Below are 14,468 nucleotides of genomic sequence, written 5' to 3'. Positions count from 1 at the left end.
CAGGATGAAAGAGGTTGGTTTATTTATGATTTATTCCTGCTGCAATGAGCCGGCATCTGTCCCCAGAGACCAAGGTTTTGGTGGTGCCAGGTGGCACTCAGTCGTGTGGTCTGAATTTTTGGGTAGACCTGCGAGGAGCCAGGAGATGAACTCAATGATCCCTGTGGGTCATCGAGTCCAACTCCATGTCCAACTTGAGTCCAACTCCAGCCCTTCCAACTCAAGATATTCTGTGATTCTCTGATTCTATAATTCTCTGCCCCTTGCCCTGCTCTGCCCTGTTTTTGGAGAAGCTGTGCCGAGCCCTTCTGCGTGGCCAGGGGGTATCAGGAATGTGCAGCACCCCCACGGCGAGCCCGTCTCCCTGCCCACCACCTCCCGCCAACATTTTCCGAGCCCAATGCTCACGTTCACCCAAATTACACACAGAGCTAGCAGTCACAAGGCTATTTCTTCGCCCTTCATGAGAACTGCTGATGGAGAGGAGAGACCTTTCCTGCTGAGCGTGAGCCCAGCCCTTTACGAGACACTGGAGCAATCACGGAGCCTTGGGCTGCCTGCTTACGGCGCTGCTGGGTTTGTTTTGTTCCGGGCTTGAGATACCGGCCGGAGAAAAAAAAAAAAAACGCTTGCTAAGTGCTGAATTAAAAGGATGATGCAAAACCCGCGGGGTGCCTCGGGTGGGAAACGTGAGCGGCCGGCAGTCGGCAGCCGCGGGGTGCAGGCTGTTTGGAGAACAGGGGGTTCCTGCGATTAGCCCGCTCGCATGACTCAATGCATAACCACCAGTTACACACTACATTTAATCTGGGGTCAAAAGTCAGGGATAATTCCAACCACGCAGAAAAAAATGTTTATCGCCCGCTCGCTGTAGCTGTTTGTTTCTGCTGCTCGTTGTTTGGCCCAAACAACCTCAGCAAAACAAACGCGCTCTGGTCCGGGGTCGGGGCTACCTGCGGCAGCTCAGCCTCTCCCTGCATCCCCCAAAAAAGGTTTCTCAGTATCATTTCATCTTGAACATTTGCTATGAGGGAGAAAAAAGATTTTTTTTTTCCAGAAACAAAGGTTTCTGGAGCTCAGAGGCTTCACAGACCCGAGGACCAGCTCACCCTTGGCTGGGTGTGATGATGCCAGTGGACAACGTGGTGTGATAATTCCCATTTTCACAACTAGGAAGAGCAGAGAAGTGATCATCTGCTTAAATCCTCTTTAATTTAACCCTGGGGTGCTTGCGGGAAAATCCTGAGCCTGTTTCAGGACACGGGTCCATCAGAGCCCCTCGGGACCGGGAGCTGCTTGGGAGAGCAATGCACCAAAGGGCATCGTGCCCTGGGCACAGGCTTGGAAACACGAGATGGCAGTGCTGGGGATGCCAAGAAAGGCCCTCAGAGCAGCCAGAACGCTTGTGGCTTCCCAAAAAGCTCATTGTGTGGCTGGAGCCTCTGCAGTTTGCCAGCCTGGGGCGGTTTGGGCTCCGCTCGCCCTTTGCCAGCCTCTGCCCTGTGGCAGCTTGGATGTCTCGGGATGCACAATCCTCTCAGCAAGAGCCACAGCAGCTGCCAGGAACGGGCTTAAGGGAAAAGGAAGCCAAGGAGCTGGGTGAGGGATGGAGCTGGGGAAGGGATGGAGCTGGGTGAGGGATGGAGCTGGGGAAGGGATGGAGCTCTGCTCCCAAGGGCTCCAGCACTCCCAGGGCTCTGCTCTGTTTTCCTAGCTGGTGTGGTGGAGCTGCTCACAGGGAAACCAGTGGCAGCCAGGATGCCTGGCACTGGAAAAAGCTAAAATTGATTAATTTAAGGTGTCCGGTACCTTTTTCTTTAAAGATACCTGCTTTGTGTTACGCACAAAGTACCCCTGCAATGCACACTGCAAGGTGCTTTTGTCCAAGGATGGGGGCTAGGCTTGGGGTTGAGCCGAGGGGCTGGAAATGAGGGAGTTTAAAGCTAGCGAGAGCGGAAGAAAACCACATTTATCTGCTCTCGAGCTAATATTGAAGCCTGCAGGCTTCTCACACATGGTGCATTTAAGTTTCCCACTGCATACAAACTCACCAGCCCTGCAGACGGAAAAGCCTGCTCTGCTATGGCACCAGCAGGTTTTCTCAGTGACTTTTGGGGGTTTGTGGCTTTTTTATTAGCCCTAGGTTTGAAAGCCACTAATGGGGGAATTTTTCCTCCTCACTAGGCAGAGCAGTCCTAGCAGGGCAAGGAGGAAAGGGTCAGATAAGGCTCACAATGATTTTTTTTTCCCCCTTCTTCAGACAAAAGAGCTCCCAAAGCACCTTGTCCCTGACCGAGCACACCAATTATCTTGCCTAAACCCCTTGCTGAGCTGAGCAGGGCTGGTGCAATTACGTGGATGCTGGAGTGCTTGGCTAAACCACGGCCTCCTGCCCGCTCCCCACAATCTATCCTGGCCCAAAATAAATAAATAAAAAAAATTTTCAAAAACTCAGGGCCATTCATGGGGGTCACTGGGCTCCTGGGCCATGTAGGCACCCAGATGGGGGCACTTCAAACACCCACAGCAACGGTGCAAAGCCCCAAGTGCACAAATGTCCTCCGTGCTTGTGCTGGAGCCTGCAGGAGCCTCCTGCTTGTTTTTCCTCCTCCTCCTGCTCTCTTCCATCACCAAAAAGCCCACAAAGAATTATCCTTCGGCACCATCACCAGGCCTTTCCAAATCATCCCCAGCCCAGCCACATTTTGGACCCACAATGGTGCAAATGGTGCGGATACCACGGACTTCTACAGTCCCGGATTACCCTTTATTCACTTTTTTGGGGGGCAGCCCCCACGTCCCGTCTCCACAGTGGCTTGCCTCGTTACGTGCCTGAATTTAATTCCCCTCCACCAGGAGCTGGGCCGAAGCAATTACATAATAATGAGCTATTCATCCAGAGGGAGGGCACGGATCTAGGTTAATTGGGCTGACAATTGAACCCGAGCCGTTCTGGTTTTGCCCAGTTTCCCCGCTTTTTCCCCTCTTCCGCGCAATATCTGCAAAGCTCTCAGCCTCGTTAATTAATAAGGTAACTTCACCCCCAGGGCTGTTTTGTTCTCCCCTCCCTCCTGCAAAGGGCTGGGATAGAAGAAGGAGCAAGAATGAGCTAGCTGGTAACGAAGCAGCCACCGCTGAGCAGGACAGATCCGGCTCGGTCTGCCGGGGGAGGCAGGCTGTGGTGAGCTGCTGCTGCTGCTCTCCTGGGTTTTGGGGAAACAATGCTGCGTGTCGAGGGCAGGTGTTGTATGGGGAACGCTCTGCCTGGCACGTGCAGGAGGTTCGATGGAGGTGCTGCAGAGCTGGGAGGTGCAGAAAGCAGCTGAGCGCCCGGGGCTTGCCGGGTGTGGGGTCACCAGCAGGGCTGCAAAGCTGGGGGGAGATGCAAAAGTGCTCGTGGGTCCTTGGGAACGTGCAACCCTAAATGATCAGGCACTTTTGAAGGTCTTTAAGCCACCGGGAGAATGGGTGGGATGAGTATGGGGTGCTGGAGCCCAGCTCCATGCCCTGTCTTGGTGGGGAAAGCGGGATGCTGCCGGCAGCGCTGCGGGCTCCCGTCTGCCCTCCTGCACTGGGGAGCTTTATTCCTCCCCAGAATATGCATCACTCGAGTCTTTATTTACAAATAAAGGGACAAAACCCATAAATCCTACCAGAAGGGAAACTGCATCCCGGTGCTGAGGGGTGAGAGGAATCCGTCAGAAAGCTCCCTGCTTCCCCCAGCCCTCACCACCCACAGCTCTGCTCCCAAAACAGGCTCTGGTTTTGGGAGGAGTGGGAGGAAAAGCAAAGTAAAGGCCCTTTGTGGGATTTTGGGTGAAATCTCAGCCCTGGGAGAGCCAGGGGCCTGCAGGGAAGCGGGGCAGAGCCAAGCAGGGAGGCACAGAGCAGGAGGAGAATGGCAACGATGAGGGATGCTGGGGGCTGCATTTTTCCCAGCGATATTTTCAATACAGACCCTATAGATCCCCAATTCTTCTGACCCACCATTTTTTTAAGCTTTTACCCTTCCGATCTCTCCCCCATCCTCACAGGGAGCGAGCAAGAAGCCATGGGGAGCCTTGGCTGCCCGTTGGGGTCAGCACATTTCCCCCACAGCTGTAGCTGCAGACGCCTTTCTGGGCACCCCGTGAGCCCCGTGCGCCCCGGGACGAGCTGCTAAAAGGGCACAAAAAGGGCTGCTGAGGTCCTTCCCTATAGCTGGAGGGCTGCAGGGTTGGGATGAGCAGGGGGCCGCAGGGCTGGGCTGCAGAGGTGGCACGAGCAGGAGACTGCATGGAGGAGCCCGATCCTGCTCCGAGGCAGCCTGGCAGCTGCGCGCTCCCACACGCGATCGCACAGTCCCCTCTAGTGGATATTCCTCCTGCATCCCGTGGATCTCTCCTGCACGCCCGCTGCTGCCTTGCCCATGATGTGCCTCCAGGCCCTGGCTTCGAGCGGAGAGGCCGGGCACTGTCCTGCTCCGAAATGGAGCGTGGCAGCCCCACAGGTGCCAAACCCCATCCGGCTGCCTCCAGGGGCTGAGCCATTGCTGGCTCTGCTCGCTCCCAGCCTGAGTTTTTCGGGTGACTCAGCCTCCCTCCATCCCCTGCCCTGGCTTTGTCCCACACCACCCGCAGCCCTTGCGTCAGGGCTGGCCCCTGCGCGGCACGGCTGGGCTGACCCCGGCCCTGCAGCCCCCTCTTGGAGTTCTCTGGGCATCGGCCAACAAAGAGTTTAGGAATAATGCAGGCGAGAGCATCGCCTGCTCTGCCCCAGACAGGTCCTACAAGCAGGACCAGAGTGTGCCAAAATGGGCTGGAATGGGGGTGACGTCCTTACAGAGGGGTGCCTGCACCCACACCCTGCGCCCAGGCTTCGGGACCAGCTGAAATCCCCATAGATTTTGAGTGATGCCCCAATTCAGCCCCCATCATGTTCGAGGTGCTGTCATTGCTCTTGACGTCCTTTCCTCTCCGTGCTGCTCTGCCCCAGGGCCACATTCACTTCCTGGGGGTGTTTGGGGGTCTCTGGTGCAGCCCCTGCCCATGGGGAGGGCACCGAGGCTCCTGGGCAGGGGGCTGCAGCTCCCCCCTGCTCCGGGGAGGTGCCGCTTGCAGGTCCCCGCACCTCGCTCCATCCCTTGCTGGGGAACATGTCCCCAGTGCCACCACCACAAGGGCAGCCCCAAAACGCAGCCACAAGGGCAGAGAGGTGCCTGTTCCCCTAACCATCCCCCTGGGCACATTTTTGGGACCATGGTGGCATTTGGGGGGTGCATTACCCAAAGGCAGCTGCGCCCCCAGAGCCCACCGCCCCGCAGAGAGAGGCTGAGCCAGTGGCACAGAAAAATTTATTGTGCGTCTCCTTTGCAGCGTGGCAATGGGAACATGCATCTTTTTGTAGCCCAAACAGAGTGGAAAAGCCCCAAATCTCCGCTTTTTGGTTAACCCTGAGAGTGCCAGGGGCACGCGCCGTGCCTGAGCTCCAGCAGGATTTCCTTTCCAGCTCATGGGTGTCACAGCAGAGCACAGAAAGACACAGCCCAGCCCTGCTGTGAATGCCCCATCCTCCCTGCAGACCCCCAGCATCGGGGTTTGGGCTCAGAAATGCACATTTCGGGCACGAGCCGTACCACATTTTTCCTTGCTGTGGCATCTCGGCGGGGTCCGAGCTGTGGCAGGATTGGGCTCGCCGGTGAAGGGGCGAAATTAAGGAGTTCTTGCAGCCGGCGAACGCAGGGGTCCGAGCTGGAGGAGGAAATTCAAACTGTCCTTAAAGCTGGACGTGGCAGTGAGCTACTGCCAGGAGAAAACAAACAAACAAACGAGAACAACAAGAACAACAACAAGAGGGGGAAAAACAACTCCCATGCTTCGCGTCCCAGCGTCAGTGCTCGTTTCCTCTGTGCCACGCTGATCCCGGAGGAGGGCACAGGAGGCCGTTCCCTGCCTGCAGCATCCCCCCCAGCACTAAAACTGCCCCTGGGCTCTCGTTCTGCCCACGGGAACTCTGTAATGGCATTATTATTGTGCTGGGAGGGCTGCTTTCGGGCTTTCTGGCCCCGAGGATTCCCCAGCCCCAGGTGCAGCCCTCCCCAGCTCCCCCACGCAGAAGGCAGAGCCTCCTCGGGTAGGAAACTGCAAAACCCAAACTGCGTTTCTGGGAAGCCGGATGCCAATAAACCCCGGTGTTTATTGCAGTGCTCCTCAGCAGCCTCTGTTTTATGGATGTGCGTTTAAAAATAAAAGCTCTGTGCGTCCCAGCTGGCTGCAGAACGGCTCGAGCACTAAAAGGACCACGCGGCTGGGGGATGGAAAGTCGGGTTGTGGCCCCAACAGGATGGCAACCACATGGGATTTCTGTGAGCCTCACACAGGGAGAAACTCCTGCCCTGCTTTCAAGTATATTTGGTGTGATTCCATGTGGTCTCTCTGGCATCACACGTCCCACCAAGGGGGAAAGATCTGGACCTGGAAAGCTGCATCCCTCGGGTCCGCCCTGGCTTTGGGGGAAAGATGTGGGGTTTGGGGCAGCCGTAGCAACGTGGCAGCTCCATTTCAGCTCGAGGACGGGTTGGGAAATGGCTCTGGAGAGCTTGGGGAGCTCTTATTTAAATGGTGCCACGAGGGACAAGCTGAACTCGGAGCCCATGCAATGCCACGTGTGATGCTCGGCAGCCGCAGCAGCTCCTCAGGAGCAGCCCAAAGTGGTTTAAACAGGATTAAAAAAAAAGTTAAATCTTTGCAGTTCGTCACTCCTAGACCACAGGATCTTTACACAACCTCCCCATCCCAAGAGACAGGGCAGCTTTCAGAGAGAGCTGAGGCAATTCGGGCTTCACCCCTGGCCCGCAGCAGCTGGGGAAGGCACGGATTTGGAAGCACCGACTTCGAGAGCCCCTCTGAGTCCCAGGCGTGGTGGAGCAACTGCTGCTGCTGAAATGTGCTGTTTGTTGGCTGTGTGGCTTTCAGCTCACATTGTTTTTTTTGCTGACAGGGCCAAAAGGAGAGAGGAGAGGGAAGCCAAAGGCTTGGTGAGCAGCACACGGGGTGGCTGACCCATGCCACATGTCCCAGAGGGGAGTTTTACCCCCGTGGTCAGCAAGTCCTTGGTCCGGGTCAGCAAGGGATAGTGGTGGGATCCCAAATGGGGTGGGGAGTGCTGCTGGATACCCAAAATGACCCCTGTGAGAGCTGCAGCGTCCCTGCATGTCCCCAGGGCTCTGCCTGGGGATACTCAGTGCGGTGCCCCCCCAGGACAGGGACATCCCCTCTCCGGGGCCGGCTGGAGAAGCAGCAGTGGCCGCTTTGTGGTGCAGTTCAGGTGCTATTGCAGGCTCAGGGAGGTGGGAATCAGCCAGGCAGAGAAAAAAGAGGCACAGCTACATGAAACATGTCCCTCGGGGAGCTGCCGCTTGCTCCGAGCGCTCCCTTTTCAGTGCCCGTTGTTCCAGCTGGCCACTCGCAGCCCCAGCCAGCTTCCCCGAGGTGAAATCAGATAATTTGGCAATCAGCTGGGCAGTATTGACGGTCCCACTGCCTCAGCCTGGTGGTTTGCACCACCCAGGGCTTTCTGCGTGGAAGGATCCATCCCCAGAAGGATCCACCTCTGGGTGGACACACACCCAGAGCTCTCCTGGCGGGCTGATTTTGGGCAGGATGAGGAGAGAGATGGGGCATGGACCACGCAGCCAGCACCGTGCCGACCTCCCTGGCTTTGAAATCCATCAGATCACCGGTTTGTGAGGTGAGATGTGAGCTGCAGAAGCTGCTGGGCTTCCAAAAAGGGCTTCTGCCAGCACTGCTCGGCCTGCTTGCTGCATCAGCAATGCCCAGGGTGAGCGGCCCGAGTGGAGAGCAGTGGGAAAAGAGCCCCAGAAGCTCGTGAGGTGAGTGCCAAGAGCTGGGGAAGGAGGAAGAGCCTTCAGGCAGGGTAAAGAACCCCCCTCACCTCTGCCAGCCCGTCAGCAAGCGCCCGCATGGTTTCTTGCAGCTCTTGTGTAAAGAAACATCTCCCTTCTTCCCAAAGCAGCCCTAAAGCCTCTCTGTGCATAGCTGCAGCAGCTCCTCAGGGATGAGGGTGGATGGGGATCCTTCAAGCCAGCCAGAGGACAACTCCACCGCGGGTGTGACTGTGCCCCAGCAGGACAGAGAGCCACTCTGTGCCATGCTGAAGGAGGACGGTGATGCTGGGGGTGCAGACGTGGCAGTAAATGCCCCTGGCTGGGCTGAGATCCGCTCCTGGGGTCCTTGCTGCTTCATCTCCCCTTCCTCTCCACTCTAAGGACGGCGTCTGTCTGTCTGTCCGTGGTGTCAGCCTTCAGCAGGACTCCATGGGGCACCAAGCGGGTGGCCACAGCCCCAGGCGGCCACGGGAGGCTGGTTTTTAGGTGGCCCGGCCGGGCGGCAGCCGTTTGCTGTCCAGAATGGCCCTCCAGTCGTCAGTCCAGGACTGCAGGCGGCGGCTGGGGGGCTTCAGCTGCAGGTGCCTGTTGTGGCAGGCTGTGAAGAGCACGTGCTCCCAGCTGGGGTTCAGCTCGGCCCCTGTGAAACAAGGAGAGAGGTCAGCTCACCCAGTTCCTCCCCTGCAAGGCGCAGAGCTTGATCTTGCTCACAAACGTGGACACAACCCCCTGATAAGAGCTTCCTCAGCCAAGCAGGGACCAGCACCCATCACCCCCGATGCCACCTGCCCCTTGGGGCCGTAGACTGTCACTTCTGCCACCCCACAGCGCCCTTACCTGTTATGTCAGGCCTGTCGTCGATAAGCAGGTCAGCAGAAACCACCGTCTTATCTCGCGTCAGAACGATCTGCTCGAGGAACTCGGGGCCGAAGTGCTTCTCCACCCAGGCGTACTGCAAGGCGAGGGGGAGCAGTGAGAGGAGGCAGGCCGACACGAGCTCTGACACCCTGCCGAATTGGTTTGTTAGCAGGAAGGGTTCAGATGCTGCTGGAGAGCAAGCAGCAGCTTTAAAAAACCCAGGCATCAGGATGAAACATTAAGACCACGTGAATGCAAGTGGCAGAGCTCAGCCAAGGGCAGAGAGGCCACACGGAGAAGATGCCTGGGAGCAACGCTGCTGCTGGGGCAGGGAAATGTTGCTGCTGGCTTATGGCTGGGCAGAGCGAGGCACGTGGGGGCTCACTGGAGGGGGTTTCGGACCCACTCACCTTCTCATAAGGGCAGTAGCGATACTTCTTGATAGGGCTCGTGCAGATGAACACGTCAGTACTGCCAAGACAGAAAAGATAACAATCTGTTAGCCCCCCACCCGCACAGCATCCCACCCACAGCCACATTCTCCTTTTTGCTGGGAGCAGAGGGTTGAAGGGAAGGGGATGCGCGGGGCTGATTCTCTTGGTGACCACCCTGCGGGTCAAAACCCCCTCTTTCCTCCCGTGCACGGGTGTCTGGTCGGCATTTTCAGTGCTGATGCTGTGCTGAGTACCTCTGCCAGGAGGCAAATCAGCCTGCACGCCACTGCTGCTCCCCCCGTCCGTCCCCAAATACCACAGGAAGGTTTCTACTCACTCTGCCATATTTGCCATTTGCTTCACAGCTTCCACAGCACCGGGGAGCGGGTCCAGCTCGATGAAGAAGTTCTTCGATTCCCAGATGCTGATAGCTTTCTCCTGTGAGGGGAAAGAGAGAGGTTACTGCACAGGGCTTTCTTCTAGAGGCTGTCCAAAACCCAACGAAACCTCGGGTCCATGTCCAGAGGGGAACTTCTATGTGGATCCAGCTGAAGTGGCCTGGTACCCCCACTGCAATGTGATGTAGTTAGGCTCACGACGCTCTCTGCCCTATTTATCTCCATCAGATCACTTAAAATAGCAGCTGGGCTGCTCTCGTAGGAGACAATGTAATATAGGATGAAATATATGTCAGGATGAACGCCGACAACCTTCCTCGGGGATGCCCGGGCGAATGGAGCAAGAAACTCCAGGCAAGGGTTGGAAACACATAAAATCCAGGTCTGCAGCCCCAGCACACTGCTCTGGTGCTAAGGGAGAGCTGAGCAAAGAGAAACCACAGGGGGCAAAGCCTTGGGACGAGGACAGAGTCCAGGGGCTGCCTGCAACAGCACCAGCACAGCTCTAAGGAACAGCATCCAGAGCTCCTGTGCTCCCTCAGACAGGTAACGGCTTCTCAGTTGCCAAGAAAAGCAATTATTTCGCACAGACATGGGGTCCTTGGGGAGGAGAGCTTGGGAGTGTTGCCACATGGATGTGGGCAGAGGAAGCAGCCGTGGCCCGGTGTCGCAACGCAGCTGAGCAGCTGCAGCCACAGCTGGGAGGTTTTGGTGGGAGCCCTGCCCTGAAGGGTTGATTTGGAGCATCTCTGCTGCTTTACTTGGGGTGGAGGGATAGGGACGAAGGAAATTCCAATCCCTCCTTGGCCTCCTTGCATTGCAGAGTTAAGGAGAAGCCAGCTGAGCATCAGGGTAGGAGAGAGCAGCCTCAGCAGCATTTATATGGTGCTTAAATAAGCTCGTAGCCAAAAACAGACTGGTCGGACAGGCCAGCTAGACTCATCCTGCCTGATGAGTGGGAATCTACTCTGTCCCACCATCTTTTGCCCTTACTACATCTGCAGTGGGGGAAGAGAGCAGGCAACCCACTACGTATTTGTGCACAGAGCATTAAACGCGACATGCTGGCATCAAACCCATGTACTTCTCCAAAAAATCCCAGGTAATATGAAAAGATCAGGCACACCTAACTTAAAAGGTTGTCCCAATCAGACCAACTATTGCACTCCTTTGCTGGAGGAGCAAAAAACATCAGTGGCTCAGAGGAAAAAAAGAAAGAAAAAGACATATCTTAGTGCCTGCTCAAAAAGAAACGCACCAATTCAGCGCAAGAAAACCAGCAGAAATGCCTCCTGGTAGCATGAAAAGAGCAGCCACCCTGCTAGTTTGCCAAAGGGCCAGTCAGACTCCAGTTGTTCAGCCTTAGATAGGTGGGCAAAGATGTTTTATTTCTAAGGTACTGAATGTAGTTGCCCAAGAGACAGCTAAGAAACGTGGCCTGATGCAGCAAAGCACTTCAAACTGTGCTCAAGTGTTTTCTTACAGCAACGACTTCCGTAGCTATTCTGCTTCCACTTATGTCAAAAAGCGTTTTGCAATCAAGCTCGATGGGGGAAGAACTAAGCTCATCTTGAGGAAAAGACCCACTCGGCTCCGAGAGCCAGAATAACTCCCTTTGGCAGAAAAAAATCCCCACAGGCTGGAAATGCCACCCTGTGCCAAACAGGATGGACCCCGCGTGTGAACCTCAATGTTCTTCTCAGCCACCGAGCAGCTCCTACGCTCCTAATCCTTGGTCTGAAAGCAGGACTGCCCTGAAGCTGGTCTGTAGAAGTTTTGTTACTTGTTCAGCCCAAGGTTTGGGGGTTTTTACCATGGCAGATGCAAGATGAGCTCACATGCAAAGTAGTTAACATCCAGGAGAAAGAAAAAAAAAAAAGTTATCATGCATTACCCCCTCAAACTTTTAGCATCTGCCTTATTGCGTGGAGGATGTTCTCCATTCCCCATTTCATCAATCTCCATCCCCCTTCCATCAATCCCAGCTAGAGGGGACGCGTCATTCCTTCAGCTCTTTGAGCCACCGAGGACTTTGCCAGTGGGAAGCCCTGGCCGTTACACATGCTCTCCTCCTTAGAGCCTCTGTGCTGTTAAAGAGGAGTATTTTATCCACTGCAACTCCTTTCAACTGGTGCAATTATAAGCCTCAGATAAGACCACAGCCCTCCAAGTGAGCTGGTAAACTCACAGAAGCAGAAACCGACTTTCTGCAGCACTGAGCCCTTTGCTGAAAGATAAAGTACAAAATAAAGAGAGCTCCTGCTTCTAGGCTTTAATTAGTAAAACGGATCACAACATTTTTCAGACATGGGAGGGCTTAGGGTCTTTTTAATTTCCAGTAAGCCCTCACATGAAGCATCACTTGCATGGTTAGCTCTCAACTCCTCTGCCACGTCCCACCGCGTACATTTGCTGTTGAGGAACTCCATAAATCCACCTAGGGATAGTACCAACCCATGAAGCATGGCCAAATTGGAGCTAGAACAATCCAGCAAAGCGACTTTGCCTCTTTTTTTAAGTAAACAGATGTTCTGAAAGATCTCCTTTCCTTGCACCTCCATCCGTGCATGCAGGGAAAGGAGACGGACGCATTACAAATGCTGGATTTCTGGGACAAGAGGCATCGCTGGAAGCCCTGCTGCGTGCAGACCTGTGCCTGTATTGGGGTGGGAGCTCCGGCCAGCACCCACCACCCTCCCCAGGGGCCTGTGTGAGCCTCGTGCTGGGGCTCTGGAGGCCAAAGCAGGGCACAGAGCAAACAAGAGCCACGCGCGGAGCCGGGGGGATGCAGAGACTCACGCTCAGCTCGGGTCCCAGGCGCCCGTATTGCTCCGACACCCAAAAGCCCCTCCGGTCCTCCAGGGCAATGTAGGGCTTGTCGGGGTACCTGGCCCTGAATTTCTTGAGGAAGCCTCCCTCGAAGTCGGCCAGCACCCCGTCCATGTCCACCAGCACCCGCAGAGCCCTGCGGGACCCCGCTATGGGGCCGGGCCCCCTGCCCAGCCCTGCCAAGGGGCCGCAGCGCCGGGGGGGGCGGAGGTGCAAGATGCTGCTCAGCAAAATCATGGTGGGAAGAGAGGGGGGGGCTCAGGGCAGCTGGGGAGGGTCTTTGGGGGGGGGGGAAAAAGGGGAGACTTTTATTTCAAGCACGCAACCTGCAAGCAAGCAGCCCTTGCAAGCGGCTCCCCTGGGAGATGCAATAGGGGAGAGCGGAGGGGATGCAAGGGGGAGCAAAGGGGGTGCAAAGGGGAGCAAAAGGGGTGCGAGGGGGTGCAAGGGGGATGCGAGGGGGTGCCAGGGGGGTGCGGAGGGGATGCGGAGGGGGTGCAGGGGCTCGTCCTCGCCCCGGGACCTCCCCGCCCCATCCCCTCCCTTGCAGCGAGCAGCGAGCAGGCGGCTGCGGGGCTGGGGAGGGGGGTGATGGTGGAGGTGGTGGTGGTCTCAGGAGCCGGGGGTCGGGGCCCGGCGCTGGGACGTCCCCGACCCGGCAGTGCAAAAGCCCAGTTCCTCTTCCCGGTGCCTGGCCGAGCCCGGAGAGCGACGGCACCGCCTTAAAGCTGCACAAGCGCCCTGCGGAGCTGGGGCTCGGCAGCGCCTCCGAGCCTCTTGAAGCCTCCCCCCGGCTTCTCCCTCCCCTCTCCCCGTAGCCCCCGGTACTGCCCCGGGGCTTGCACCCGATGCCGGGGTGCTGGGGTCTCCCTTGGGACCCATTGCCCCGGCTTGGGACCCCGGGGGTGAAGGCAGGGCTGGCATCTTTTAGGAGCCCCCCGCTGCCTCCCCTATGTCCCTGGGTCTGTTCATAGCTGCAGGGGCTGCGGTGGGTGTATTGAGGTGCGTGGAGGTGATAGGGGTGCAGGTGGAAGCCATAGGGGGATTTTTGCTGCGAAGATTCAGTGTGAAATATAGCAGCACCCTTACAGCAAGTCGTGGGGAGAAGTGAAAGTTTGGCCAGAAACCTCGCAGGATCTGACAGCTCCGTCCACACAAGCGGTGTGGAGGTTTGCAACATGGACCCGGAGCTCTTCAGCGCACCCAGAACTCATCAGTGATGGGAAACATTTGCAAAAGTGGCCGTGGAGACGGGGACTCAAAGTGACACAAACAAGTGCTGACACAAAAACAGCATGCGTAAAGGGCTGAATGTTCTGACACAGGACCAAACATCACCATGGCCCAAAAACCACTTTGGGGATTTAAGCTGGTAAAGAGCCGGGAGGCATTGAGAGTGTGACTAACAGCATTAGGCAACCGCTGGGCTGGGGAGGAAGAGATTTTAGCTGACAGCAACGACACGACTTAGCGGATCCAGAATATTTAATCTTTCGGTTCCAGCTTGTTTTTCTTGGAGTATGTTGTTCTTGTTTCACGTAAAGGGCAGACGGGCTGTGGAGAGCAAACGGCTTGGTGAAGGTCAGGGAGTGAATATACAGAATACAGAAAGGGAGTGAATGCAGGAACAGAATTCCTGACAGCTGGGTGTATGTAACAGTAACATAAATGTGAGTTTCAGGGGGAAATGTGAAGTTTTGAGGCTGTATTCTTATTTCACTCAAGCAGTCACCGTCCCCGGGGGTGTTCAGGGAGGGGTTGGACGTGGGGACATGGCTCAGTGGTGACAGTGGTGGTAGGGGGGGTTGGACCAGATGATCTTGGAGGTGCTTAACGACCTTGATTCTGTGATAATTGTGGTAATTGTGATAATTCTGTGATGATTGTGTGATATTTCATTGATATTTCTGTGATTCAGAGCAAGAACCTGGATCTCATGCTTTATTTCTGGCCGCGCACTGGCAGCACACACACACCCCCTCCTTTCAATCCAGGCACCGGGGAGGGCCCTGAAACAGCCCCAAACCCCACGCGTGACGCCATGGTGACGCCATCATGACGTCA

General features: G+C 56.3%; 1 protein-coding gene across 1 annotated transcript; it reads right to left on the bottom strand.

Moving 5' to 3' along the window:
* Positions 1-5,315: 5,315 nt before the first annotated feature.
* On the bottom strand, positions 5,316-13,105 carry NT5M (5',3'-nucleotidase, mitochondrial). The gene is made up of 5 exons (XM_084295804.1): positions 12,375-13,105; positions 9,515-9,615; positions 9,154-9,214; positions 8,723-8,837; positions 5,316-8,525 (listed from the first exon to the last, which is right to left on the bottom strand). Exons 1-5 carry the CDS (start codon positions 12,639-12,641, stop codon positions 8,368-8,370), a joined length of 702 nt encoding a protein of 233 aa, XP_084151930.1. The 5' UTR covers positions 12,642-13,105; the 3' UTR covers positions 5,316-8,367.
* Positions 13,106-14,468: the final 1,363 nt, after the last annotated feature.

Source organism: Netta rufina, assembly GCF_964035555.1.
Source record: "Netta rufina genome assembly, chromosome: 15".
Classification (NCBI taxonomy): Eukaryota; Metazoa; Chordata; class Aves; order Anseriformes; family Anatidae; genus Netta; species Netta rufina.
This window is presented reverse-complemented; position numbering and strand designations above follow the sequence as displayed.